Below are 26,097 nucleotides of genomic sequence, written 5' to 3'. Positions count from 1 at the left end.
TCTTCTGCCCTGGGGGTGCTGGCCTCCCCTCACCCTGGGCTCCGTGAGACTGGGCAGGGTTGGGTGTCCCCTCACCTGAAGCTGCAGCTCCAACGCCTGCACCTGTTCCAAGGACTCCATGGTCCTCCTGACGAGAGCTAGAGTGCGGGAGAGAGAGGAGGCCCTGCTGGTCCCTTGGCCTTGGGGCCTGGGAGCCCAAGACAAGAGAACTTCCAGGCCCAAGTCCTGCCCCGACCCCCGAGCCCCCTTGTTTTTCCTGTATCCACTCGGTCACCCAAACCAGCTGTGGGACCTTAATGCCCACAAGCAGCCCCTGAGTGCCCGGCCCCTGAGGCTGGGTCCAGCTCCCTCGGCCCCGTCTACAGTCCAGGATGCCTCTCGCAGGCCCCTTGGCCCTCGCTGCATCCCTTCCTCCTGGCCTGGCCCGCCACACTGCACTGGCCCTCACCCCTACCCCTCCGGCTCAGCTCACCCCAGCTGGGGGCCGTGGGGTGGGGCAGGCGTCATGCCAGCTCTGTTCCAGAGCCTCTGGGGCTGGGAGGAGGGGGGAGGCACAGGGAGCCCCACCAGCCAGAGCCACCAGGCACACAAGAACCCCCAATCCCCACTACTGCCGGGTGAAGTTTGAGGAAACAGTGGCTTTGTACCACGGGCAGACTGGCCCCATTGTGGGAGCTTGGATCACCATGCAGCAGTGGGGCTCAGGGCCCTGAGAAAAGGAAGGCCTGGGCAGGGGGTGGGGGCGGGGGCAGGACCCGCAAGCTCAGGCTTTCTCAGGGCTCGCTCTGAATCCTTGAGCCCCTGGATAAACATTCGTTCAGTCCTTTTGTGCTGTGTGACACCGCAATGCAAAGATGGTGGCAGGAGCCCTAAGCTGTGGTGGGCACCACCTCAATTTCCAGCCCTGCTGGCCCCAGAAGAGCCAGGGCCTCCCTGGTGTGTCCTGAGCCAAGGCCAGTGGCCACCTGAGCTCTGTGGCCCTCAGTGTCTTCTGTGCAGGAGCCGGTCACTGTCTGCAGGGAGCTGTCGGCCAGCAGGTGGGCATACGGCCCATGTGCACGGTGGGGAGCCCTGCAGAAGGACCTGGGCCACCCTGGGGACCTTCTTATGGGGACAAGGCTGGAGAGCCGATGCAGTCCAAGCTGGACCGTTGCTCCTCATGCTGGCTGGGGCTACCCCGAGTGTGCAGAGAACGGGCCCCTCCTCTGTGCCTGGTGGGGTGGTGCTGTTGACTGAGTGCGTGATCCCAAGCAACTGCTGCTCAGAGAGGGGCAGCAAGCGTGGGGCTGAGCTGGCACTCAGTTGGAGTGCTCCCTGTGGGGCCTCGGGAGGGCAGGCAGGGCAGAGATGCTGGGCACTACACGCCGCCTGGGAGACACGACCTGACCCCCAGCCCTTCAGGGATGGTGCAGGCCCTGCAGTCCCTGGCCCTGAGTGCTCTTGAGAGAGCAGTGCACAGGCTGCAGCCTGCCTCAGGAGCTGCCAGGCCAGCTGGAGGAAGCTGCTCCCGGGAACAAGGCCGTTTGGGAATGTTTTCTTTCCTTTTTTAACCTACAGCTGAGCACACGTTATACTTGTTAAATGGTCACGTAAGATGGGTGTGTTTTCAAATGAGTGGCTGGACATAGTTTTCAAGTGGCAGAGCCCTGCTTTAGGCTGGAGTGGGCTGGGTGGGCACCAGGGATGGGAGCCTCACACCCCTAAGGGTAAGACCTGGAGAGGGTGGGGCTAGGAGGGCATGGTGACCACCACTCGACAGTTGGTGCCCGAAGCTTCCAGCCCTGATGCTCCCGTGCCTCTTCTCCCAACGCGTGAAGCTGCCCTGGCCATTTACAGACCTGGCCTGGAGAACTGGGGGCACAGGTCCACGTGGGCACCTGCCCTCACCTCTCCCCTGTGAGGCCAGAATGGGAGCCTCCATGGGACCAGTGGCTGGGTGTTGTGGGGAGGTCCTGGCCCTCCCAAGGGAGACAGAAAGAACCCCTCAGCCTGACCGCTGGGGGTGACTCTGCCTGAGCTCACTCATCTATGGGCTCAGCAGAGGGGGTGGCCTGTGGGACAGGATGGGACCCAGGCCTGAAGTCTGTGCTGAGCCTGCGGGGCCTCCGTGACTCCAACACCCCAACAAGAACACCTGCTGCCCGCTCCGTAGCCTGGCCCCAGTCACCTGGGTGGCCCCAGTGCCCACTCCCCATCTTTCTAGACCCCAAGACACAGAGGCCTCGGGCCGCAGACAAAGCAGCCTTGGGTGTCTGCAGCTGCTCTCCGGAGCTCCCGTCAGCTGGAACACCTGGCGCGCTCGGGGGCGGAGCCCACGTGGGCCTTTTAAGGGCCCCCAAACCCAGGCTGGCCCCTCTGCCTGCCAGGACCAAGGTGACACAGCAACATGAGGTGGCAGCAGCCTGGGGGCTTTCCTGGGCTGGGCCCATGGAGCATGGAGCCTCCTCTTAGCTGTTCGTGAAGACCAAGCAACGCTGTGTTGCCCCAGGACTACCTGCACACTCCGGGACACCCCAGGCTACCTGCACGCTCCGGGATGCCCCAGGGCTACCTGCACACTCCGGGATCTGCGGATCTTCCACTTCAAACAGCAGCTCATCATGGATCTGGGCCACCAGCCTGGCAGGGAGGGAGGGGGTCAACTTGGGAGGCCAGGACTGTGGGGTGGGGGCTCAGGGTTGCATGCAGAGGCGGGGGCCCATCCTCAAGGTTTCTGAAAGGTGGTTCTGGCACTGGGGCCCAAGAGGATGTGGCTCCGTGAGGCACGGGGAGGACCCAGCCCATGGGCACCACTGCCTCCCCACGGCATGGGGAGGACCCAGCCCATGGGCACCACTAACCCAGCCCATGGGCACCACAGCCCATGGGCACCACTGCCTGAGGTCACCCACTGTCACCAGGACAGCTCTGGGCAGCTGGGAGAAGGGGTGATAGGGAGACAGGCTGGTTGGAAGTGACTCTGGTCAGCTGCAAGGAAGCAGGTGGCACACCCAGCAGGAGGGGCTGGGCGGCCCGTGTCCGCCCCACCCAGGTTGGTCCCATGGGGCTGAGCAGTTCGCGTTCTGAAGTCTGGGCAGGGATGGAAAACAGCCCTTCTCGAACTGTTGTGGGGCCTGACATGGGCTGAGCCTCATGAACATCATGGGTTCCTGTGCCCTGAAGGCTTCTCGGAGAGGCGGGGTGCTCATTCCTGGCTCCTGCCTTGCTCTGGTGAGCATCCAGCCAGCCCCAGCCAGCCCCAGCCAGGCCCCAGCCAAGCCCCACCCTTCCCCAGCCTCCTTCATGGAGCCCCTCAGTGCCCCTCCCAGGGCGTCAGCAGGGAGAGCAGGTGGGACCCGAGTGGGAGGACATTCCGGTGAAATGCACTGCCGGGGGCAGGTCCCTGGGGCAGGGCTTACAGATTGAAGTACAAGTTCAAGTGTGCACAAGGTGGACGGATCATGGCTCCGGGCGATCAGCTCTTAAGGGCCCACACCACGCTGGGCACAGACCCGGCCACAGCTGGATTCGGCCAGGGCGCTGCGGCTCCACATGCTCCTTGGAAATGGGTGATACACACCTTGGGCAGATGATGCCTCAAATGTTGGTGATGTGAGACCTCTGCTGAGGCCTGCTGCCCCCAGACCCACTGCCAGCCTCTCATGTCGGGTGGACACGGGCAGCTCACCCTGTGCCCTCGGAAGGGTACATGCGGTGTGGGAGACTCACAGGATGAGCTGCTGGGAAGGATGGGGTGCCAAGGGGTCCCACACGCTTTGTCCTCTGTGTGACCTTGGCTCTGTCTCCTGGATTGAGCCTTCATGGGCAGGGGTCACATCCTATCTTCGACCCTGCTGCCCGTCCTTGGCCGGCACAGACAGGGGCACAGCGGGCCCAGGGCCCTAGGGAGCTGGGCTGCCAGGGAGCCCTCGCCGGGCAGTAGTCACGGGCATGTGATGAAGAGCCCCAGCTGGGATGAGGGGCAGCCTTCAAGCCCCAGGGTACAGGTGGGCCATGCTGGCACTTTCCACAGGGGACGTGGACTTTGCAACAGCGATTTCTGGTAACCTGCCCCAATCCGCCCTTCCTCTCTTTCTTCACGTTGGTCCCTTTGTTGCCGGATAGGGTGGAGGTGGGGCTGTGTCCTCAGCTGCAAAGGACATTTCGCAGGCTCTCTCTCAGGCAGGGTGGCCCAGGACCGCATTCCCTCCAGCTCGCAAGGAGGCTATTTTTTCCCCCCCCCTTAGCAGGGAGGGAGGTGAGGAGTGGGATGGAAAAGGAGACTCCAGGAAAGCTCCTAAAAGGGAAGGCTCTTTAAAGGGCTGACTGTAAAGGGCTGCCAGGGGCAGATGCTCTTCTGACCACTACTACTTTCTCCTTTTGCCTGGAAGGTGTGATGGCTGGAGCAGCAACCTCCATCATAGCACCAGGAGGGAGTGGCCAGGGAGCCAGAGGGACTTCGGTCCTGCTGCTCTGCGCCTCTGAAACAGCAACCACTGTTCTCTGGACTTCTCATGATGGGAGAGAAATCTGCCTTCTGGAGCCTGAGCTATTGTAGCTTGGGCCTGTGTCCCTGACGGCCAAGTGTCCATCCTCCTGGGTGTACATCCACAGCACACTACGTGGGCCCAGACAGTGGTACAGTGCTGCTCACACCCTGTACCTGGCAGGCTGCCACCAGGGAGCGGGAGGTGGGCCTGTGCTTTATGTGCAACCTCTGGCCAGGGGCCGTGGACGCTGCCCTTCCAGAAGTCAGAGGGGTGAGAGAGCCCCAGGCTGTCAGCACCAGCGAGCTTGTCTTAAACTAACTTCAAGGCCTCGGGCAGAAGTCTTTGTCTCCCAAGAGAACTTACTTTTCAAATGGGCAGAAACCTCAGAAAAGGCACTTGTAACTTTTTCCAGATTTAGCAGAAGCAGTTTTCACACTTCTTGAAATTACATTGTGAAATTCTGAGCTGCTGGTGTGGCAGGAACCTAAGAATAGGTGTAGTTGTCAGTTACTTACACATCATTCTTGCAGCCACTGAGACATGACCGCGCTTCTAATTGGGAAATGGGGCATGGGTGAAAGAAGAAGGACGTCTGTCGTCTCCGTGTGGGGTAGAGGAATGCAGGACCTTGGATCCTGTTGTGTTCCGGAAGGGAGTGGACCTCTGGTGCAACTCATATCCCTGTTCCTGAGAGGGGTCGGCCACAGAGCTGCTGTGTTTGGCATCTGGATGGCCTCACTGAGATCACTGCACGAGTAGGAGAATGTTCCAGAAGAGCCTCACTGCGTTGCCCTGTCTGGGGCCTGCAGGGGCAGCTTCCTTGCAATGGATGCCCCCAGCCCTGCTGAACTGTTCTGTGGACTCATCCTGAGTGTGGGCGCATGGTGGCCTCATGCAGACCCGCCTTGAGAAGGCCCAGGAGAGGGACCGTCACAGCACTGACACGTTCTGAAACCCAGGAAGGCCTTTTCATAAAGGGCCTGCATCAGAAGAGACAGGACAGCTGAGCCATGGCACAGAGGCCTGTGAACACTGGCCACTGGCCTCCTGCTCTGAGCCCGACCTCTCTGGTCTTTTTAGGGTCTGGACCGAGAGGCAAGAACAAATGTCATTTCTCTATCACAGGGACTGTGGGTGGGGAATGGGGACTGTCCTGTGGCCCCAGCCCACCTGGGCAGACCCTTGGGGCGGCCAGATGAATCTTTTTTGTTGTTAGACAGAATCTCGCTCTCGCCCAGGCTGGAGTGCAGTGGTGCGATCTCGGCTCACTCTAGGGGCACCGTGTGCCTCCCAGTGATCGAGTTTCATGCCTGCTGCTTCAGGCAGAGATGCCCGGCCACACTGAGTCTGCACCCGTCCCTTCCAGATGCCATCCACATTACTCCTGGAAGAACAAATTACGTTCACAAAACACAGACCATGGAGTGCCCAATATTCCACACGAGTACGCTTTGCATTTTGCTATGAGAGCATTTCCTCGTGACAGCCAATGGTTAATAATAGAAAGACGACTAGCGGGTAACTGTGTTCCTGAGTAAAAGTGTCTGTGTCCAGCTTTCGGAAGGACTCAGTCAGCAACAGAGAAAGACCTCAGCTCCTCACATGCCAACTTCCTTTATCAATTCCACAAGGGTTGAAAGTGAACCGACTTTTTCTTTTTTTGAGGCAAGGTCTTACCCTGTTGTCCAGGCTGGAGTGCAGTGATGTGATCATGGCTCACTGCAGCCCCGACCTCCCAGGCTCCGGTGATCCTCCCACTTCAGTCTCCTGATTAGCTGGGACTACAGGTGTGCACCACCATGGCTTGCTTTTTTTTTTTTTTTTGGTAGAGACAGGTTTCACTATGTTGCCCAGGCAACACATATGTTGGTCACAAACTCCTGAGCTCAAGTGATCCACCCGACTCGGCCTCCCCAGTGCTGGGATTACAGGTGTGAGCCACTGCACCCAGCCTTGAATCAACTTTTCTAGACTTGCAGTATCTTAGAGGCAGGACCACCATTTGGCTTTCAGTTCCTGCCAAAACTAGCACAAGCTGCTCATACCCTGGGAGAAGCTATAATTTACCTGCAGAAACTGGAAGTGAGCTGGATGCATGGATTTCAGGACACCAGGAGAACACTGTGCGGCACTAGAGGCTGGCTGGCATCAGTGTGTATGTATGTGTGTGCACGGGTGTGTGAATACACGTGTGTGTCCATGTGTGTGCATGTGTATGGGCGCATGTGCTTATGTGTGCATGTGTGTGCATGTATGTGTGCGTGTGCATGCACACGTGTGTGTTGGGAAGGAATGCAGATGGCAGCGAGATGGGGCAGGAGAGGACTGAGAGTGAATCTTTTTTGTTGTTGTTGTTAGAGTTTCACTCTCACCCAGGCTGGAGTGCAGTGGTGTGATCTCGGCTCACTGCAACCTCCACCTCCTGGGTTCAAGCGATCTTCCTGCCTCAACCTCCTGAGTAGCTGGGATTACAGGTGTGTGCCACCACACCTGGCTAATTTTTGTATTTTTAGCAGAGATGACATTTTGCCATGTTGGCCAAGTTGTTCTCAAACTCCTGACCTCAGGTGATGCATCCGCTTCAGCCTCCCAAAGTGCTGGGATTACAGGTGTGAGTCACCACGCCCAGCTGAGAGTAAATCTAATGCTCCACTCCTGCCTCCTGACCGTTTCAGTTACTGCAGAAAGCAGCACTGATAGCCCACAGCCCAGTGAAGCTGCAAGCAGAGCCTCTGGGGCAGTGCTTAGACCCTGTGGGGTCTCAGGTATCCTCCCTCCCTGGGATGACAGCCTGGGCTTTAGCCTCCTTCTGGGCTTCGTTTCCCTGAGGTTTTGGGTGATTGTGGACCAGAGGAAGTACCCAGAGGGGCTGCAAGGGGAGGAGCCAGCTGGGGTTCGGTGGACTTAGGGACCACCCCCTCCTCTCCATTGCTGGGTGTCACACCTTGGCCTGGGCAGGGCCATTGCTGGGGACACAGTTCTGCACAAAGTCGCTGAAATCACTGGAACAGCACAGGCTTGAAAGCCACAGTGACAGGAGGGAGTTCGTGAAGACATAAGGAGGCCACTTTTAAAGAGAGATGAGGGATCTCTAATAAGGCAAAAAATCATGCCTTGAGAATGTAAAATAACCTCAAAAGCCAAGAGAAAGTTGTAAGCTCAGATGTTGTAAAGTTGTAGGCAGGACATGGGTTTGTGTAAGCTCCTGCAAGGACGTTTGTGATGAGATGGAAAAGAGAGGCCACGGGTATGCAGGACCCACAACCCAAAGTCAGGGGTGTGCACACTGGGGAGGCCTGAGCCACATCTTATACTCTAGAAGCCTCTGCCTCAGCCCACCCTGGGCTCCCCTCCTGGATGCATCTGCAGTGGCAGGTGCACCCTGGTCTGCAGAGGCTGCCCCCATGGGACTGGCACCAAGAGCTTCAGGGCCCTTAGGGTGGGGGTAGGAAAATGTCTATGGTGGGTCAGAGCGCCAGAGGCCCTTCTGGGGGCTGACACTGGGGGGTGCTGAGGCGGCTCAGCTCCCAGAAGGGGCTCTGGGATTCCTGAGGGGATCCCCCACAAGGAGAATGAGGAGAGGAGGTGTCTGCGTGGCCATTTCCAGCAAACCCAGGGCCTTGGTTGGCAAGGAGGAGGTGGTTGGGTGAGGGCTGCTTGTCCTCTGGCTGCCGAAACTCTTGAGGTATGTGCCCTGGGGGAATAACTGAGGCAGGGACAGAGGCCTGAGAGAGCTGTGGCCTGGGGGGCAGCCACGGTGCAGCCTCCACCACCAAGGCACGTCTGAACGTTGGCTTTGGGCTCGGGGCTGCAGCCAGAGCTGGACGTGGGGCACACTGCCTGGCATTGGTGGCAGCAACAGGTAGGAGTGGGGACAGTTTGGAGTTCCCAGGGTCCTGCTCAAGGTGCTGAGGGGTTCACCTGCCTCTGGGGTGGGCAGCCCCAAGGGGTGCCCCTGTGCTGTGCAGACACCCTGAGGAGGAGGGGTCTGGGGGAGACAGCATTTCTGTCTGGAAAGGCCTCATCTGCGCCCCATGCTGGTAGACAGCTGGTTGCTGTCTGCATGCCTGCTGGGGGTAGCCTCCAGGGCCTGCCACAGGCTGAGAGCCTCGGGAGGGGTTGGGGGCCCGATGAGCAGAGCTGGTGAGCGGTCAGAATCGTGAGCCCCCAGAGGGTCTTCCCGCAGAACACTAACCCTCCCATCCAAGCCCTGGGAAGGGCTGGGGCCCAGGCAGGCTGACCGCCACCCACTGACCTGGCTGTCAAGGTGCGGGAAGTGGCCACTGCAGTGAAGACACGGATCATGGCCAGCTTGCAGAGGTCAGCAGCGGAGCCTGTGGGGCACGTGGTGCTGTCTTGAGGTCCCAAGGCACACGGTTCATGGTGCACTCAGCATTTGGCACTGTCGCCACAGCTCTCACGGCACCTCCACACAGAGGTGCTGGCTCTGAGCTGTCTGAGTGCCAAGGCCACAGACGACTGCAGGCAGACACTTCATCCTTGCTCCTCCCGCCCTCTTGCTACTGCAGGGCACCTGGGTTTTGGGTGCCTTATTCCCAGAGGCCTCACCCCTGCCAGGCATGCATGGAGAGGATGGAAGGGCCTAGGCCAAGCACCAAAGGACCGAGCTCCAGGTCTGCCTAAACCCTTGAAGCCTCAGTTTCCCACCGCAGAGATATGGGAAACAGTACTGCCTGGGCCCAGCTCTTGGGGGAATCATCCTAGCTACAAAGATGACTGTGTCCCCTCACGCCCCTGACAGTAACTGCCAGGCAGGACATGGGTAGTGTAAGCTCCTGCAAGGAGGTTTGTGATGAGCAGGAAATACCACATCAGTGATCAGTGGGTGCCACCAGCCCTGTGGCTGCTAAAACCCAAGAAGCAAATGGACACAGAACTACAGGGTAAGAGGCTTCCGTACCTTGCACCACAAAGTTCACTGCCTGTCGCTCTGCTTGTGCCCGGAGTTGCTGGTCATGAGCGTGAATCCTTGGCAGGGGTCTCCTTCTGCCCATGATGGATACCACATAGCCTGAGTCACACAGAGCAAAAGCAGATGAGGGACAGAAACAGGCACTGCAGCAGGTGCAGCTCCCTTGGGCCAGGTCCAGAGGCCCCAGAGAGACAGTCACACTGCAGTGCAGACTCCGAGCCTCCCCTGGGCCCTTTGAGTCTATCGCAGGGGCAAGCGGGCTCTCCAGTGGGAAGGCAAGGGTCTGCTGCTGGGCACTCTGCACTTTTTTTTTTTTTTTTTTTGAGACGGAGTCTGGCTCTGTCGCCCGGGCTAGAGTGCAGTGGCCGGATCTCAGCTCACTGCAAGCTCCGCCTCCCGGGTTTACGCCATTCTCCTGCCTCAGCCTCCCGAGTAGCTAGGACTACAGGCGCCCGCCACCTCGCCCGGCTAGTTTTTTGTATTTTTTAGTAGAGACGGGGTTTCACCGTGTTCGCCAGGATGGTCTCGATCTCCTGACCTAGTGATCCGCCCGTCTCGGCCTCCCAAAGTGCTGGGATTACAGGCTTGAGCCACCGCGCCCGGCACTTTTTTTTTTTTTTTTGAGACAGAGTAAGACTCTGTCACCCAGGCTGGAGTATAGTGGCGCGATCTTGGCTCATTGCAGCCTCCTCCTTCTGGGTTCAAGCAATTCTTCTGCCTCAGCCTCCTGAGTAGCTGGGATTACAGGCGCCTGCCACCACGCCCAGCTAATTTTCTGTATTTTTAGTAGAGACGGGGTTTCACCATGTTGATCAGGCTGGTCTCGAACTCCTGACTTCAGGTGATCCGCCCACCTCGGCCTCCAAAGCACTGGGATTACAGTGGGGAGCCACTGCCCCTGGCCACACTCTGCACTCAGCTCTGCACTCTCCTGACTTCTAGCTGCACCTGGATCTCATATAGGACGAGGGAGGGCAGCTTTTGCAAAGTCATGTGGAGGCCTTGGGCCCAGGCCAACTCCGAACTGTGTGGAATGGAGGAGAAAGGGGTCAGCCCACATCCTCAAGGAGGGGCATGTCTGAGTCAGGTCCACACCCTGCACTGGGCAGATCCAATCTTGTGTGGCCTGAAGTGTATGCGGTTTGGGGGCTCTTTTTAAGAAAATGACTATATTCCTGACCAGTGAGGACTTCTGCCTTAACTAGGTGTGGGCGGGAAATAAATCCTCCACCTGTGACTGAGGATGAGAAGAATTTCCCACATCTGTAATAATCAAAGTGACAAGGGATTGAGTACCTACTACATGCCGGGCAACACGCAGGATTCCTGAGAGGGAATGGCATGAGGACCCGAGACGGCTTCTGCTCTGACCTGGTCCCTTTCCGCTCCTGCTGTTTTGTCGGTCTAGTGAGTTTTGACCGGACGCTGGGCACTGTGAATTTTACGTTGTTGAATGCTGGGGTGTGCTGTCTTCCTTTTGAGGGTGTTTTGGCAGGCTTAAGTTACTTGCCAATCATCCTGATCCTTTTGAGGTTTGCTTCTAAGCTTTGTCAGAGTGGATTTGGAATAGTTGTAATCTAGGGCTAGTCCAGACCTGTCTCTAAAGTGTGACCCTTCTGAGGCCTCTGCTGAATGTCCCAGGTGTCTAACAAGGACTCTCTGCTCTGGATGGTCAGAACTCAAACATCTCCTCGTTCCATGTGAACTCTGGAATCATCCAGCTTACTGCTCCCAGCAGTTTTTGTGCTTAGTCCCGTAGCGTTTCACTCAATGTATGTGTATCTTAGTGTTCAAAAACAGACACAAGGGGGACTCCTTGAAGGTTTACAAAGCTCTCTCTCTCTCTCTAGCTCCCTCCTCTCTGACACTCTGACTTGCAAAATACAGCTGCATCTGCCTCCCCAGCCTGGATCCATGTCTCCTCCACTCATCGAGACCACTCTGCAGTCTGCGTGGCTCCCCTTCCACACACGGGCTGTGCCTCCAGACACACGGCGTTCACAGGACTCAGCTCACTGGTGTCTTTTCTCTCAGATACAAGAGCAATACGCTACCCACTAGCTAGTGTTGGAAACGGCTGCTCCAGGTACTTTGCCCCGTTTTCTGGTTCTTCATGGTGGGTGCAAAGTCTGAAGCCAGTGACTTCCTTGTGGCCTAAGGCAGAAGTCTCCTGACTCCATACATTTCAAACCTCATTTCTCCTCCACCCAGTGCTACCAGTGCCAGTGCCCTGGCCTTTTGTGGTGATGCTCGCATGGCACCAGGGCTCCTGGAAGCCACTCTTGTGCCAGGATGGCTAGCACCACACCACACAGAGAAAGCAGGGGACCACAGGAGCACCAGCAGGAAAATCCACATTAAATGAGTTGCCAGCTCAACTGGCTGTGGCCCCACTGATGCCACCCGGCATAGAAAGGTGTGTGGTGGAGAAAGCCAGAGCGGTGGAGGCAGCAGTCCTAGCCGAATGTAGCTGAAACACTTTCTTTTGACATGTTTACAAAATGTAGAAGGACGTGAGCACATTGCAGGGCCTCTCCCAGGGCCTTGGGACGGCCAGCATCAGAGTAAGTCTGCTCCAGCCGGGGCGGCCAAGTGCCCTGTGGAGAGCACTGACCCCTGAGGGCTGGTGGCCAGAGAGGCATCTGAGATCCCAGCTGGCTCCCAGCTTTTGATGCCTCCTTGACATCTCTTACGTGCCATTCTCCCTCCGCCCCTCCTCCGTTACTGTGTTAATGCCTGCATGCTTCTAGATTATTCTCAGGGGTGGCTTTGACTGCACCTCAAATCTCTTTCCCACATCGTGACTGGAATCATTGTTGAAGGACAAAGCTCAGGTTCTTTCTGCATGGAGTGTCATGCGTGGTCTGGGTTTACCCAGCCCTACCTGTTCTCTGGCCCACCTGCCCATGCTGGCACTCCTCCTGGCCCTTCCTGTCTCCACTCAGGTCGCCCGTTCCATGAGGTGGAGACTGGCACAGCTCCCTTGGGGCCTCTGCGACTGCTCTGTTCCTCTCACACCTGGATGCCACCTTCCTGTCCTTGTCTGGATGCTTGTGGGTTTACCGTGTCCTCCAAGGACTATAAGCTCCATGGGAGCAAGCAGCTTGTGTCTCAGGTGCTGGAGAGGCCCCCCTTCCAGGCTAGCATGGGCTGTGGCACAGATGCTGCCCACCTGCCCGTCTGCTGTCAGACCAACGAGGAGCCTGTAGCAGGGCTGGCCAGAGCTCATGGGGCTTGGGCACGGGCCCCAGAGTGAAAAGTCAACAATGAGTCACTGGGAGAGGCTCACGGAGAGGGTCTACGAGGCTGCACACAGACACTGCCAGCACCCAGAGGCAACAGGTCACAGCATCCAGGATGCTGGCCCTGCTGAGGCCAACTCTCGGCTGATTTCCTCACTCCCAGTGACTGCTGAGTGCTGTGAGTGCTCTTCCTGTGTCTGTCGTTCATCCTCCTCTTTGCTGTTTATTTCATTAATTTCTGCTCTCCCACTAATTTCTTCCCTTTTTTCTCTGCTGCTCATTTCCAGATTTCTTGTGTAGAACACAACTCATATATGCCCACAACTTTCTCTTTCTTTAAAAAATACTCCTTTAAAAGATTCCTTTGCTTCTGAGTGAGGCGTCAGCTTAGCCACATCCCAGTTTCTGATGAGATACTTTTACTTTTAATTTATTTCTAACATTTTTTGTCATTTTCTTAGGGTTTCTTTTTTTAATCCTAAATTATTAGGAGTATAATCAATTTCCAAATAGGTAGGTGGAAGGATGGCTACAGATACTCAGACATACATGTGTGAAACCACCTTTTCATTGCACTGTGGTCACAGAATTTGTTCTACTTGATATTCTTTGAAATTTATTTGGGTTTCCTTTGTGACCTGATTGTGGTGATATTTGTAAATATACCAGTGCTTTTCACAAGAATCCATGTTTTCCCTTTCCAGGTGCAGGCTTCTATCTGTTTTTACCTATCTGCCCACCCACCATCTAGTCACTCAAGTATGTTCACTGTGTTGCTTCAAGCCGCCCAGACTCCTGTCCCTTCTCGTGTGGAAGCTTCAGCCCTATTTGTCCAACAAGAGCTGAGGATTCACCCAGGCCCCGAAACCAACCTCAGGACCCAGGGCCCGCCCACACACCACCCACCCAGCTGTCCCCGTATCCTCCCACAGAGGGTGGGCAGGGAGCAGGAAGCTCTGGTTGTGGCCAACTCACCTGTCCGGTGACACTGGGCAATAGCTGCTCGGGCAAAGTCCTTGATTTTCTTGTACTTCTGCAAAAAACTCTCCAAAAACTGGGCAGCTTCCTGAACAGGAACTCCAAGGCAAGCAGCAAGCCTCTCCTTCCCTGTCAGTCAGAGAGACGCATGTCAAGGCCTCACTCACACCGGCCGTGACCGTGTGCATGGGCTCAGTGAGTCAGGTCCAGTTGACAGCACTGGTCTTTTCTGATGGGTTGGGATGCAGTTGGTGTTGGCTTTACAAGCTGGGTGCTAGGTGCCAATCAATCAGGACTGGGGCCTGTGAAACATGTATTTATTCAGTGATACTAACTCAGTGCCTGCCAGGTGTTTCAGGTAATGTGGTGATGAAGTAGACACGGTCCCTCCTCCCAGTGCAGCCAGTGGGAGACCCAATTCCAGAACTGCGGAGGTTAGAGTGGGGCACAGAGGAAAAGAGGAAGGGGAAGTTCCATGGTCAAAGTATGAGAAAATGGTGCTCAGGAGTTCAATATTTGGTTCTAGAAGATGCAGGTGTTCTTGTGACACTGCTGGTAGAAATGTCTCTGGTTGGGGCCAGGCATGGTGGCTCATGCCTGTAATCCCAGCACTTTAGGAGGTTGAGGCGGACGGATCACTTAGGCCAGGAGTTCAAGATCAGCCTGGGCAACAAAGTGAGGCCTACTTTCTATTTATCAACAAGAAAAGAAAAGAAAAAAAGGACTTTGGCTGGGCAGTGGCTGAGTTCCACAAGCATGTGAGCAGGTTCAGCGACCACAGAAGCCTGGGTCTGGGCCCAGTCCCACCAGGAGGTTCCGTGTGGCCCTGGGGATGTTGCCTGACCCACATTAAAGCTCGTTTCTGCACTGTATATTAGGAACAAGAGCCCTTATCTCCAGCTGGGAGCCCCATGAGCTAAGGCATGGGAAGCTCTAAGCAGTGCGTGGTTCCTACTTGGTACTCAATATACACTCATTCCCTCCCATTTTCCTCCAGAAGAGAATAATAATGTAAATAGAGAATGAGGAATCCATGAGGACATCATCCCTTGCTTGACAGTGGGATCCTAGGGAAAGCCTTGGCCCTGGGGAGTAGTGCTGTGTCCTTGGAAGGAACCCCAGAGAGACAAGCAGCCTGAAGACCTGCCTTCCTGGGGGAGCATGCCCGGGACCAGCAGCGGTCTTGGCTGTCCTCTGTGATAGGTAAACTCTGGGGTTGTACTAGAGGGGGCTCCATGGATCTTTGGACAGGATAGTGCAGAAACATGGCCCAGGGGGTGAAGGTGTGGGGTCTGTGAAGACCAGGGAAGAACCCTCTGGAGGAATGGGATCGACTGGCCTCTCTGATTCAGCCCTTCTTTCAGCCAGGCCACTCCTGGCCCTGGCCAGCTAACGGCGCAGCAGCTCTGGACAGAGAGAATATTCAAGTCTTAGGAGAGTGAAGGGGCAGGCGTTTGCTTCCACTGCTTTGCCAGCAAGAGTGGGAAGGTCTGGGGTGCCCTGTTCTCCCCAAGTTTATCCTGGCAGAGAGGGATAAAGTCATAGTCCTTCTATGCCCAGGACTGCCTGATGAATTGGCACCATTTGGCTGGAAATGAAAAATCTCCAATATCTCTTTTAGGGCTTAAAACCTATTATTGTGATATCTTCACAAATAAGTTATGTGTTCTGCTACACTTTGCTGAAATAATTCATCTATGACTCTTTCTTTCTGTCAAATTCCAAACACCACCCTCACCTAGTGCCTCAGCTATGGTGCTGCAATGGAAAATTCCCTTGGCTCTCAGAAAGAAATCCAATGGTGGCTGGATACACAAGGTTGGCCAGATGAGACTTTGAGTATCTTCTTAGACAAGTCTTTTCTCACCTCCAATCTGCTGTTAAGCCCATCTGGTGAATATTTTATTTCTGATATGCAGTTCTAGAAATTCCATTTTAGAATTTTATTTCTTGAAGTTTTCTTTTTTCATTTATTATGAGCATATTTTCTTTTACTTCCTTGAGCTTAGTTATTAATAGCAACTTTAAAACCCTCATCTGTTAATTCCAACATCTGGGTCATCTTAGGATCTGTTTCCATGATTTCCTTTTCTCTTAAGTATGGTTAAGCTATTCTGTTTCTTCCTGTTTAGGAATTTGGGGTTGTATGCTGGATATCATGTATGATATATGTAGAGTTTTGGATCCTATTATGTTCTTCTAAGGGGTGCTATTTTTTTTTCTGTTTTTCTTTTTCTTTTTTTTTTTTTGAGACAGTGTCTTGCTCTGTTACCCAGGCTGGAGGGCAATGGTATGATCATAGCTCACTGCAGCCTTCAATTACTGGGCCCAAGCGATCCTCCTGCCTCAGCCTTCTGAGTAGCTGGGACTACAGATGTATGCCCACCATGTCTGGTAAAGGAGTGCTAATTTTTTGTTTACACTTTTTATATATTTATTTTAAAGTGTATATTTAGGACAAATGTTTTTAAAAATGTATAAAAATAATTCACATAAAAATCCAACTTCTATATTTACATGGTCCCTTAAAAGATTTTCATTTTATTATCATTAAAAATGTATTTCAACAATCTTCACAGTACTCTCAAAAGTCAGGAATTTTAAGATTTTCTAATAGAAAAATTTTAGTATTTATCTACACAAAAATAATGAAACTAGGAATTATACCATATTTTAAAATATAATGTCTCAACTATGCTGTGCCACATAAGAATAATCTTCACACTAAACGATTATAATTCCAAGTCCTGGCATTTTCATTGATGAACAAAGCACAAAAACATTTCATAGAAAAAAAATTTCATCATAAAAAACATAGGAAGTGGAATGCTTCAAACAAAAATATCTGAGGTCTGATTTCACAACAAGTTTCCATATCCACTTTGTAAACATATACTTACTCAGTATAGGTTACCAGCTTAAATAAAGTCAGTTATCACCGAAAGAAGACATAGTTAAAAAAAATTCAGTGCAAAAATACGTATCAACTAATCAACTGACCTACAACAACTTTGGTGAAAATCACAATTTGAATCCCATCATATAAAGTGATTCTCTGAAGACTTTAATTAAAAATAAAAAGCTCTACAACAGCAATCAAGTTTTCCTTTTGTTGCTATTCTCTAGTAAATGCTTTTTTTGATTAGCTTTTACAATATCATCAGGTGATACTGATTTGAAGTCAATGGTGTTATCGCTACAAGAGGACTTATTTCTTTGTCCTTTACATCTTGAACTTGTCTACCATAAAGAAAAGTCTTACAGAAGTCAAGGGTGCGTCACTTGCAGCTTTTCAGTGGGTGACAAAGACACAGTGTTGAGGGAAAAGCTGAACTTCTAGCAGCAAGGGCCTTGGTCTAAGACAGAGAAAAAGGTGGTTTCCTAGTCAGACAGCCTTTATTGTTTTTCTTATTATCCTTAGCAAAATTGGAATTCTTCCCTAGCTTTGAACTTAGAACTTCAGTTCGTGACGATGGAGCAATGGATTGGTCTACTATACGCTTTGAAACAAAATCTGGGTTTTTTATAAGGACACTGAGATCAATATTTGAATCTATTCCAGGAGACCTCTCTTCAGATAAACTGACCTCAAAGGACTCTTTCTTAATCTGAGAGTTGTATACATCAATCGTTTCTGCAATCAATTCAGAAAGTGACAAATTCTCAAGGTCTCTTGTGAGAAGCTTTAGGAAATGCCAGTGACAACAGAGATCCTGTTAATTCTGATATTCCGGGTGAAGACTGACAGTGATTTGCTAATTGTGACAGGCGAAAGGATCCCAAACTTAGATCTGTGAAACTGGCAGATGACTGGTTACAAAGGTCAGACAAAGTAAAGCACTGGCTTATATTGGTTTCTTTGTGTTCCCGAAACAGTTCAGTTAGGAATGGACTTTTCACACTGAGAAAACTGCAAATTATCATTTTAAAAAATGTAATTCTTGGCACTTTGTTCAACTAAAGAAACACTTCCAACTTCAGTTTCTTTACTAGCATTTAAATTATCAACAGTCATATTTTCCAATGAGCTAGTTAAGCACAAAGGATTATTTGAACTTCCTAAACTGCCCTGTACTGGAATGTTTTGAAAATCAGATAGTGAATTATTTTGAATATATAAAGAATTACTCGGTGTTGTGCTCTTTATCATCATGGCCTTTAAATCCGGCATTTCTTTGAATGCAGAATCATCTTTGGAAACACATTCGGATGCATGAAGTCTCAACAGATCAGCATCTAGGTTCTTTGAAAGTAGACTTTGCAGACTGTAGATGATAATCTGACTGATGGCTGACTGTCACAGGAATCTCTTGACATATCATGAATTAGGTCAGTTAGTGAAAGTTCTTTTGTTAACTTACATAATTCCAGTTTCTTTTCCCTTTTAAGTCTGTCAAGTTTCTTCTTCCTAAGGAGTAAACAGTGACTTGGAACTGAAGAATTATGAGATAATCCGTATTTTCCTACTGAGCTAGAAAAATCAAAGGGTTTGCTACGATAATCCAAATGATTTGCTGACTGAGGATAAGAGCTTTGAACATTATTAGCTGAAACTTCAGAAGAAGAAAATAAGACTCCTTACCTTTTGTTGTCTTTCCTGTAGATACTGTTCCCTCATTCTCGTCCTTCAAATTCTGCATGCTAATCCAGAACCCCTGACAAAGGCTTCTGCACATCAAACTTGTTCTTCAGAACTGCTTCAATTAATATTTCATCTGGCACAGCATCTCCAAGTACCTTCTCTCATTTGATCAAGGAATGAATAAAGATGAGCTTGATCAAATCCACTGAGCTGGTGGTTCGAAACAGAATTGGAAGATTCTTTCAGATCTTCATGATCATATTCTTTTACAGGCTCAATGGAAGGTTTGTCACCCCGTGAATAAATAAACTGAGCAGCTGTTGATGGTGAAATACAATAATCATCCTCTACAGACTGGCCATAGAGATCATCAACTTCAAAATCTTCATTGTAGTCAAAGCCTCGAACATTCCGATGCCGGGCCATGACGGCGGAGAGGGCGTTTACCACAGCCCCTTAACTCCTTCCAAAACACTCCGCTTAGATACTGTGCCAACTCAGGAGTACTAATTTTTTTTTTTTTTTTTTGAGACGGAGTCTCACTCTGTCGCCCAGGCTGGAGTGCAGTGGCCGGATCTCAGCTCACTGCAAGCTCCGCCTCCCAGGTTTAGGCCATTCTCCTGCCTCAGCCTCCTGAGTAGCTGGGACTACAGGCGCCCGCCACCTTGCCCGGCTAGTTTTTGTATTTTTTAGTAGAGACGGGGTTTCACCGTGTTAGCCAGGATGGTCTCGATCTCCTGACCTCGTGATCTGCCCGTCTCGGCCTCCCAAAGTGCTGGGATTACAGGCTTGAGCCACCGCACCCGGCCAGGAGTACTAATTTTTTTTAAAGGGGCACTTAGTTTGGTTGAAATCAAACTCTGTCTCCCTGCAGTGGGAAAACGCTGAAATCTCAGGTCAGTCCTTTTTGTCTTGGCTTCTGGATTGTTTGAAGTCTGTCCTATTCATGCATAGTTAGGAGTCAGCCAAGGATCTGAGTAGAGTTCATACCTGGAATTTGGCCTCATTTCCTGGCTCTCTTCTTTCTAGAATTTCTCCCTTCACTTTCCAGATCCTTTGGTTGTCCAGAACTCTGTCCTCCAGTTCTTCAAGCTAGTAGGATTGTATGTTCCTAGCAGAGTTTCTGTCCCCACAGCATCAACTGAGGTTTGCCTTCAGGTAAGGGCTATAGAATGAGAAATTCACCAGTGCCATTCCTTTCCTCCAGGTGTCAGCTGACCTCCAACTGCTGTTGCTCTGGTCACTTCCCAGTGCCTCTGGGTAGTTGTCTTTTTATACATTTTCCACAGTTTAAAGTTGATCCCTGCAGGAGGGCTGCTCCAATCGGAGCGACTTGGCCATCACCAGAAGTCATGCCTTGCTTTCTAAATACTTATGGCCAAGGGAGAATCCCTTTCCTTTCTTCTGTGGAGCTGTCGGGATCTCTGAAGGGCAGCGGGTGGCCTCAGTCCCCATGCATGAAGAACGTCCATCCACAAGAGAGCAGACGGTGTGGTGGCTCCACAAGCAGCAGGGACGAGAGACTGAGATGGAGCCTGAGGGTCCGGGAGGACTTCCAGGCCCTGGATCCTTGCTCCTCACTCCTTGGACACCCTTAGCAGTGAGGCTGTCACACTCAAAGGTCACTGTCCCTTCCCCAAGCAGGATGGCTTTTGGCTCTGTGGGGACTTCTCTGTCTCACGCTTCTTTTCATAGAACTTGTTCCCACGCTGTGATTCCGTTGATCCTGTTTCACACACAGGCCCTGAGAGATCTGCATACTAGGGGCACTAAGTCCTCCCTACCTCTGAAATCCTACATGAACACACAATTTGACTCTTCCCACAGACAGCTAATCCTATCTGGTGGGTACACATGTGAGTCTATGTATGTGTGTGTGCTACAATTTGACGTTTAGCAGGGACAATCTTCACTCCCTTTCCTCCAAGTGCTCTTCTGCTCCACACATATTGCTAACAGGCTTTCACTCCTGTTTATGTCTCTAGGGATGAGCAAGTGCCTGTACATAGTGGGCCTTTGGGAATGTGGGCTGGTCTAGCTGGGACAGACCTGACAGTAAATCCTATGCTACTTTCAAAACTCAGCTCGGGTGTTGCTGCTCTGGGCCAGCTCCTGGACTCTCCCAACTATCCTTGGGCTGGGTCCCTCCCCTGGCTCCCTTGGTACCAGGGACTCCTGCAGATGCACTGATGGCACAGCGCTATGTGCCCAGGCCTGCTCCTGTGTCTCCTCTGACAGGTGCGAGCCCCTCGGGAGCAGGCACTGAGCCAGGGGGCATGCCCTCAGCACAGGCCTGTGGGTCACATGATGACTGGATGTGGAGGCAAGCTTCAGAGTCATGGAGTCATCTGAGAAGACTCAAGGGTTAGACTCTAGGAGCAAAAGGGGCTCAGAGCAAGATCCAAGGAGTTAGGAGCTGCTTCCAGGAGAAGGCAGGTTCCTGCTGGGCTCCGCAGCAGCCATGAGCAGGGCCATCAGGCTGGGGATGGACATTTGAATTCAGTTGACTGATAGAGGAGCAGTGAGACTGTGAGCCAGCCTCTGGGGTCAAGGCTCCCAGACAGTGGCTGCTCTGTTACTCCGTGTGTTCCCTGCCAGCTCCTCCACAGTGTCTGCGGGGGCTGAGCGTACAGACCTTGCACCCTCTGGGGCGTCTCCCCTGCCTCTCACACAGTCCTGCCGCTTCCTCTGCTATCTTCTTTACAGTTTTCACAATAGTCATGTCGCCGATTTCTCAAGAATGTGTAGGAACCGTGCCTTGCCCCACGCCCCCAGCATTTGTGGGCCGTTCAGAGGTACGTTACGTGAAAACACGTCACTGCAATCCGCTGCAAGCCGGTAGGTGCAAAGCTCCTCTATGGAATTTCCAAAGGGTACCCAGCGGCCCGGGAGGCCTGGCAAGTTCACAGGCTTCCTCAGTCCCAGCTCATGTGACAAAGTTTCAAACACAAGGAGAACAGAGATGTAGCCTAAGCCCACAGCAGTGGATACACAGTAATTCCAGCTGTCAAGCCAGACCAGAACAATGGGAGCAGCAGAGCCGGAGGCTCAGGGTGGGAACCCGTGTCACTGTCACAGCTAAAAGCAGCCAAATTACCCTTTTCGACATTATGGTTAATGACTCAGTACTTATTTACAAAATGCAGCTCTTTTCCTCTCCAGGAAAAAAAAAAGAAAAAGAAAGTGAATACTCCAGAAGGAGCCAAATGGGTGGCAGAGAAGACCACCTTTTTCTGAGGAGGTCAGGGCAGCCGTCCTCCCGGAGCACAGCTGCCCCACGGCAGGTGCTCGCACTCTCATTCTGTGTTCCTCCCTCCTAGCTGGATTTGGGGTGGCTGCCCCAGCTGGGGACAAGGCCGGGGCTGCCACAGGAGACCTACAGAAGCTGCTCAGTCACTTGGAGGCATTTATTGACATGGCACAGAAGTGAAATAGGAGTCAGACATAATGGCAGATGACACAGATGAGAGCTGACTGTGCCAGGTATGGCCCCGTCCACCCTATGAAAACATTTTCCCAGGAGGAGATGGCACAGGGAGGCGGAGGGCCTTGTACAAGGCCACACAGTCAGGAGGTGACAGGGTTGGGGATCAAGTCCAGGCTGCCTGGCCCAGGATTGGGGAGGCGATGTCTTGCCCGCAGAGCAGAAGCAAATGTTATGTTTGCAACACAAGATGCTGGAGCAGGATGCAAGGCAACAAACTCTCATATAATTTGGCAGAGTGATGCCTTCCCCACAAGACAGAGGCCCCAGGAAGGTTCAGGGGTACAGCACAGAAGAGGCTGAGAGGAGGAAGTGGACCAAGCAACTTTGAGGAGAATCAATCCAATGTCACATTACTGTCACTCACAGAATCTAGTTCTTTAAAACAAAGTTTCTTAGTCTATTTTCCAAAAACCATGTACACAATCAGAATGTTTTCAAAAGTGGAAATAAGACCACCAAGTCCACTAATTTGTTCCTGTGTCTTCTCTGTGCCAGGCAGTGAGCTAAACTGAGGAGCTCCTTTCTTTGAGGTGCCCATGTTCGAGCTGGTGCATGAGACCATGAACAGGCAAGTGGGTGCAGAGCTGGCGTATCTTGCTCCCTCGCTGGTTTGAAGAGCAGAGCTGCCAAGATGTAGGCTCTGCCCAAGGCGTGAGGCCCATGTGGCAAGGAGCTGAGACCACCTCCGGCTGACAGCCAGCAAGAAATAGGCCAGCCAGGTGCGGTGGCTCACGCCTGTAATCCCAGCACTTTGGGAGGCCAAGGCGAGCAGATCACTTGAGGTCAGGAGTTCAAGACCAGCCTGGCCAACATGGTGAAAGCCCATTTCTCCTAAAAATACGAAAAATTAGCCGAGTGTGGTGGCAGGTGCCTGTGATCCCAGCTACTCAGGAGGCTGAGGCAGGAGGCTTGAGCCCAGGAGTTGGAGGTTGCAGTGAGCCGAGATTGTGCCACTGCATTCCAGCCTGGGGAACAGAGCAAGACTGTCTCCAAAAAAAACAAAAAAAAACCCAAAAAAACAAAAACCAAAAAAAACCAGAAGCCAACAAAGTGGATCCCTCCCCAGCCACAGATGCAACCACAGCCCCAGCCAATACCTTGACTGCAGCCCTGCAGGGGACCCAGTTATGGCATGCCCACACCCAGAGAAACTGTGGGATAGTGTGTATTATCTTAAGTTACTATGTTTTTGGCAATTTGTTACCCAGAAATGGGTAACAAATACTGTGGTTGAGGAAGGCTGCACAGGGGAGAGTTGAGCGCAGGTCTGCAGAAGTGAGGGATGGGTCCTGGTGGTGTAGGGGCAGGCGTTCCGGTAGAGGGAAGAGCAGTGCAAAGCTCTGAGGTTGGAGCCAGCCTGGCTGACTGACTGACTGTGGTCAGCCAGGTGGGGCACTTTGGACCCTTGTTCAACAGCACCACAGTCTCAGTGGAGACTGCAGGGCAGCTCTTAGGGACGATGTACTATGTGCTTGCCCCATTATTCTTCCACTGAAGCTTGTTTGGTTTTGCTGCTTTTCTGTGAATAAACAAAGGGTTTCCATGGCAGGATGGTGCATCTTCTTTTAAGGGTCTTTGCACAAGCCCTGCTGCTCAAAGAACTGATCACAGGGAAAAGGAGGTCTGAACAGGCTTAAGAAGGAGCTGGCGGGCTGGGGAAATTAGGCCACACTGATTCAGCATTACCCAGGGCCAGAAAAGAATTAAAAAACCCCAGACAACCCATGTCAGGGAGTCCAAGGGAGAGTAGAAGAAGGGCGAATGGAAGAGAGTAGAAGGCCTGCTTTGACATGGGCGCTGGGGCTGGTGGGTAGGAGGAAGGAGGAGAGGAGCAGAAGCAGGAAGAGAAGCGAAAAGGGAAGGGGAAGAAGAGGCTTGCAGAAGAGGTCCCAGGCAGCCCAAACCTCTGGCCTCCAGTCCTTCCCGGCCTAGCTCTGCTTTCTCCTATCTGCTACCCCTGAGATTGGATCCCCACTGTCCTGCTCCCAGCCCAAGGCCTGGTTCTGCCTTCTGTGGGGTGCTTTGGCTGTGTGGCCCAGCTGGGTGAGCTCTGCCCTAGGGAGATGGGGTGCATGCTGAGATGTGGCAATGAGTCCAAGCACTGCACACCGTGAGGCTGTCTAACTTTATAATGTCTTGGCATGTGTGTGGACAAGGGTCTCCTCGAAGGTCTCCAAGCACAGCAGTGGTGCCTAGCACAGTAGTATGGTGTAGGGGTGGAGCCAATGGCTTGGTCACACTTGACCTGCCCACCTCTGTGGCCTCCCCCTGAGAGACTGGATGTGACTCTGAGCAGGTCAACGCGTGGGGTGGTCTGGCCAGTGTCTGGTGGCTGCAGGTGTCATCAGAGCATAAACACCACCCAGGGACTCACAGATGATTTCTGAGGCACAGCCACATTTAAACACAGGCACACAGCTGCCAGCTTACAGGTGACCCCGAGACCCCAGCTCCCAGCCTGCAGCCTACCTGCTCCATAGACCACCGCGTATACCACCCTCTTGGTTTGCTCTCTGTCTGCGTGTGTCACGTGTTCCATGGGCACGTCCTTCCTGCATGGAGAGAACATGTGTGTTTAGGCACAGGAGGCATTGTCAGTGCAGGGCAGACAATCTAACCACACGCCCCACCACTGCGCTTCCTCTGGAAATTCTTCACAGTTTCACGGTGGCTGGCACACCGGCACGGGAGACATTCCATACCTGTGGTGTCAGCTTGGCAAGGGCCCCAGGCAGATGCCTTTAGCAACACTGCAGCAGCTGCTGCCAGCCAAGCACTACCCCACATTCCCAGGTGTCCACAAATCAAAACCCAAAACTGCTTTCACCAAAGGCATGCCCACCCAACTTCAGGAAAGGCCATTCCCCATGTTGGGGTGCCTGGACCTGGGCCACGTCTGTGTCTGCTGCAGTGGGGGAGCTGGTTTCTAGGCCTATCTAGTCCCACTGCTTGACTGGATGAGCAACTCTGTCCTGGCCTCCCACAGATAGAGGCCATGGGGGTGAGCCCCACCCTGGGGCTACAGCATTCAGATAGAATAAGGATCAACCCAGCATTTGACCCGCATCTGAACCACAGCAATCTCCAGAGATTAAAGCTGAGACATCTGAGTAGCACAGGAGCTCCAGGGCACTCCCAGCACCACCAAGAGTCCCTCCTCCTCTGAGAGCATCCCCAAAGGATAGGCAGCCTGCCAGGTGCCCTGGGTGCCGCCTCCTGTCTGCTGCTTTTGTAAACATCCTTATCATCTACACCAGGCCTCTCTGATGGAGTGGGCATCTCAGATTCAGAAGCTGAGAGAGAGAGAGAGAGAGAGAGAGAGAGAGAGAGAGAGAGAGAGAGAGAGAGAGAGAGAGAGAGAAACAGAGACAGAGAGAGACAGAAAAAGTAACAGAAACTTCTCCCAATCTGTTTTGTGAATGACTTTGTGCTGGGGCCTCCTTCATTGCTTAGCCAGGTTGTTCACAGCTCTACCTTAGCCTTCACTTCCTACTTGCACTGAGCATAGAGACCAGCCCCAGGTGAAACTCAGGTCTTCTTAGCTCTTTTCTGAGCATGCAAGCTCCCTGCGCATGTATGGGGCTTTCTACATTTCCTGGTATCCACAGGTACTTTTGAATGCTCTAATTTCCAAAAGCATCTCTCTCCTCAGTTTTTCTTCCAGAGCTTTCAGTGCTTCATTGTTGCCTCAATTATACTTTTTAGCTCCAGGAAGCTGCAAGTTACTTGCCTTACAATGTTTCCAAGCAATGTCTGCCACTCTTCTGCAGCAAGTGGGTTCTGAGTTAGGTGAAACAATGACAAGTGCCTGTGTCAGCCCTTCAGGCAGCCACCAGACTGGTGAGAATACCCACTTCTTTTCGAGTAAGGTGTGCTCTGCCTCCAGAAGCAGAGACCAGGTCCCATGCTCAGAATATACTGCTGCCTTCAAGATTGGGGGGTGGGAGGAGGGTAAATAGAGTCATCCCAAGGCTCTCCTACCATTTTTTATTTTTTTTTGAGACAGAGTCTTACTCTGTCACCCAGGCTGGAGGGCAGTGGCATGATCTCGACTCACTGCAACCTCCGTCTCTTGGGTTCAAGTGATTCTCCTGCCTCAGCATCCTGAGTAGCTGGGATTACAGGCACCTGCCACCATGCCCAGCTAATTTTTGTATTTTTAGTAGAGACGGGGTTTTATTATGTTGGCCAGGCTGGTCTCAAACTCCTGACCTTGTGATCAGCCTGCCTTGGCCTCCCAAAGTGCTAGGATTACAGGCGTGAGCCACTGCACCCAGCTCTCCTATCATTTTTAAGTTTTTTCTTATTTTTCTTTTTTTAGAGGTAGGGTCTTGCTTGTTCCCCACTGGTCTTGAACTCCTGGTCTCAAGCGATCCTTCTGCTTCAGCCTCTCAAAGTGCGGGGAT

General features: G+C 52.6%; 1 protein-coding gene and 1 pseudogene across 2 annotated transcripts in view; both read right to left on the bottom strand.

Moving 5' to 3' along the window:
• POLN (DNA polymerase nu) overlaps nucleotides 1-26,097 on the bottom strand; it is a 156,696-nt gene that overhangs the window by 933 nt on the left and 129,666 nt on the right. For both annotated transcript variants that reach the window (XM_050792314.1, XM_050792313.1), the window contains 6 exons: nucleotides 24,161-24,243; nucleotides 13,620-13,751; nucleotides 9,391-9,501; nucleotides 8,725-8,803; nucleotides 2,552-2,619; nucleotides 76-137 (listed from right to left, as the gene is read on the bottom strand). In XM_050792314.1, the coding sequence (XP_050648271.1) occupies nucleotides 76-137; nucleotides 2,552-2,619; nucleotides 8,725-8,803; nucleotides 9,391-9,501; nucleotides 13,620-13,751; nucleotides 24,161-24,243 (535 nt within the window). The remainder of the gene's footprint in view (nucleotides 1-75; nucleotides 138-2,551; nucleotides 2,620-8,724; nucleotides 8,804-9,390; nucleotides 9,502-13,619; nucleotides 13,752-24,160; nucleotides 24,244-26,097) is intronic.
• Nucleotides 16,665-18,684, bottom strand: LOC126955564 (uncharacterized; annotated as a pseudogene).

Source organism: Macaca thibetana, chromosome 5, assembly GCF_024542745.1.
Source record: "Macaca thibetana thibetana isolate TM-01 chromosome 5, ASM2454274v1, whole genome shotgun sequence".
Taxonomy (NCBI): Eukaryota; Metazoa; Chordata; class Mammalia; order Primates; family Cercopithecidae; genus Macaca; species Macaca thibetana.
This window is presented reverse-complemented; position numbering and strand designations above follow the sequence as displayed.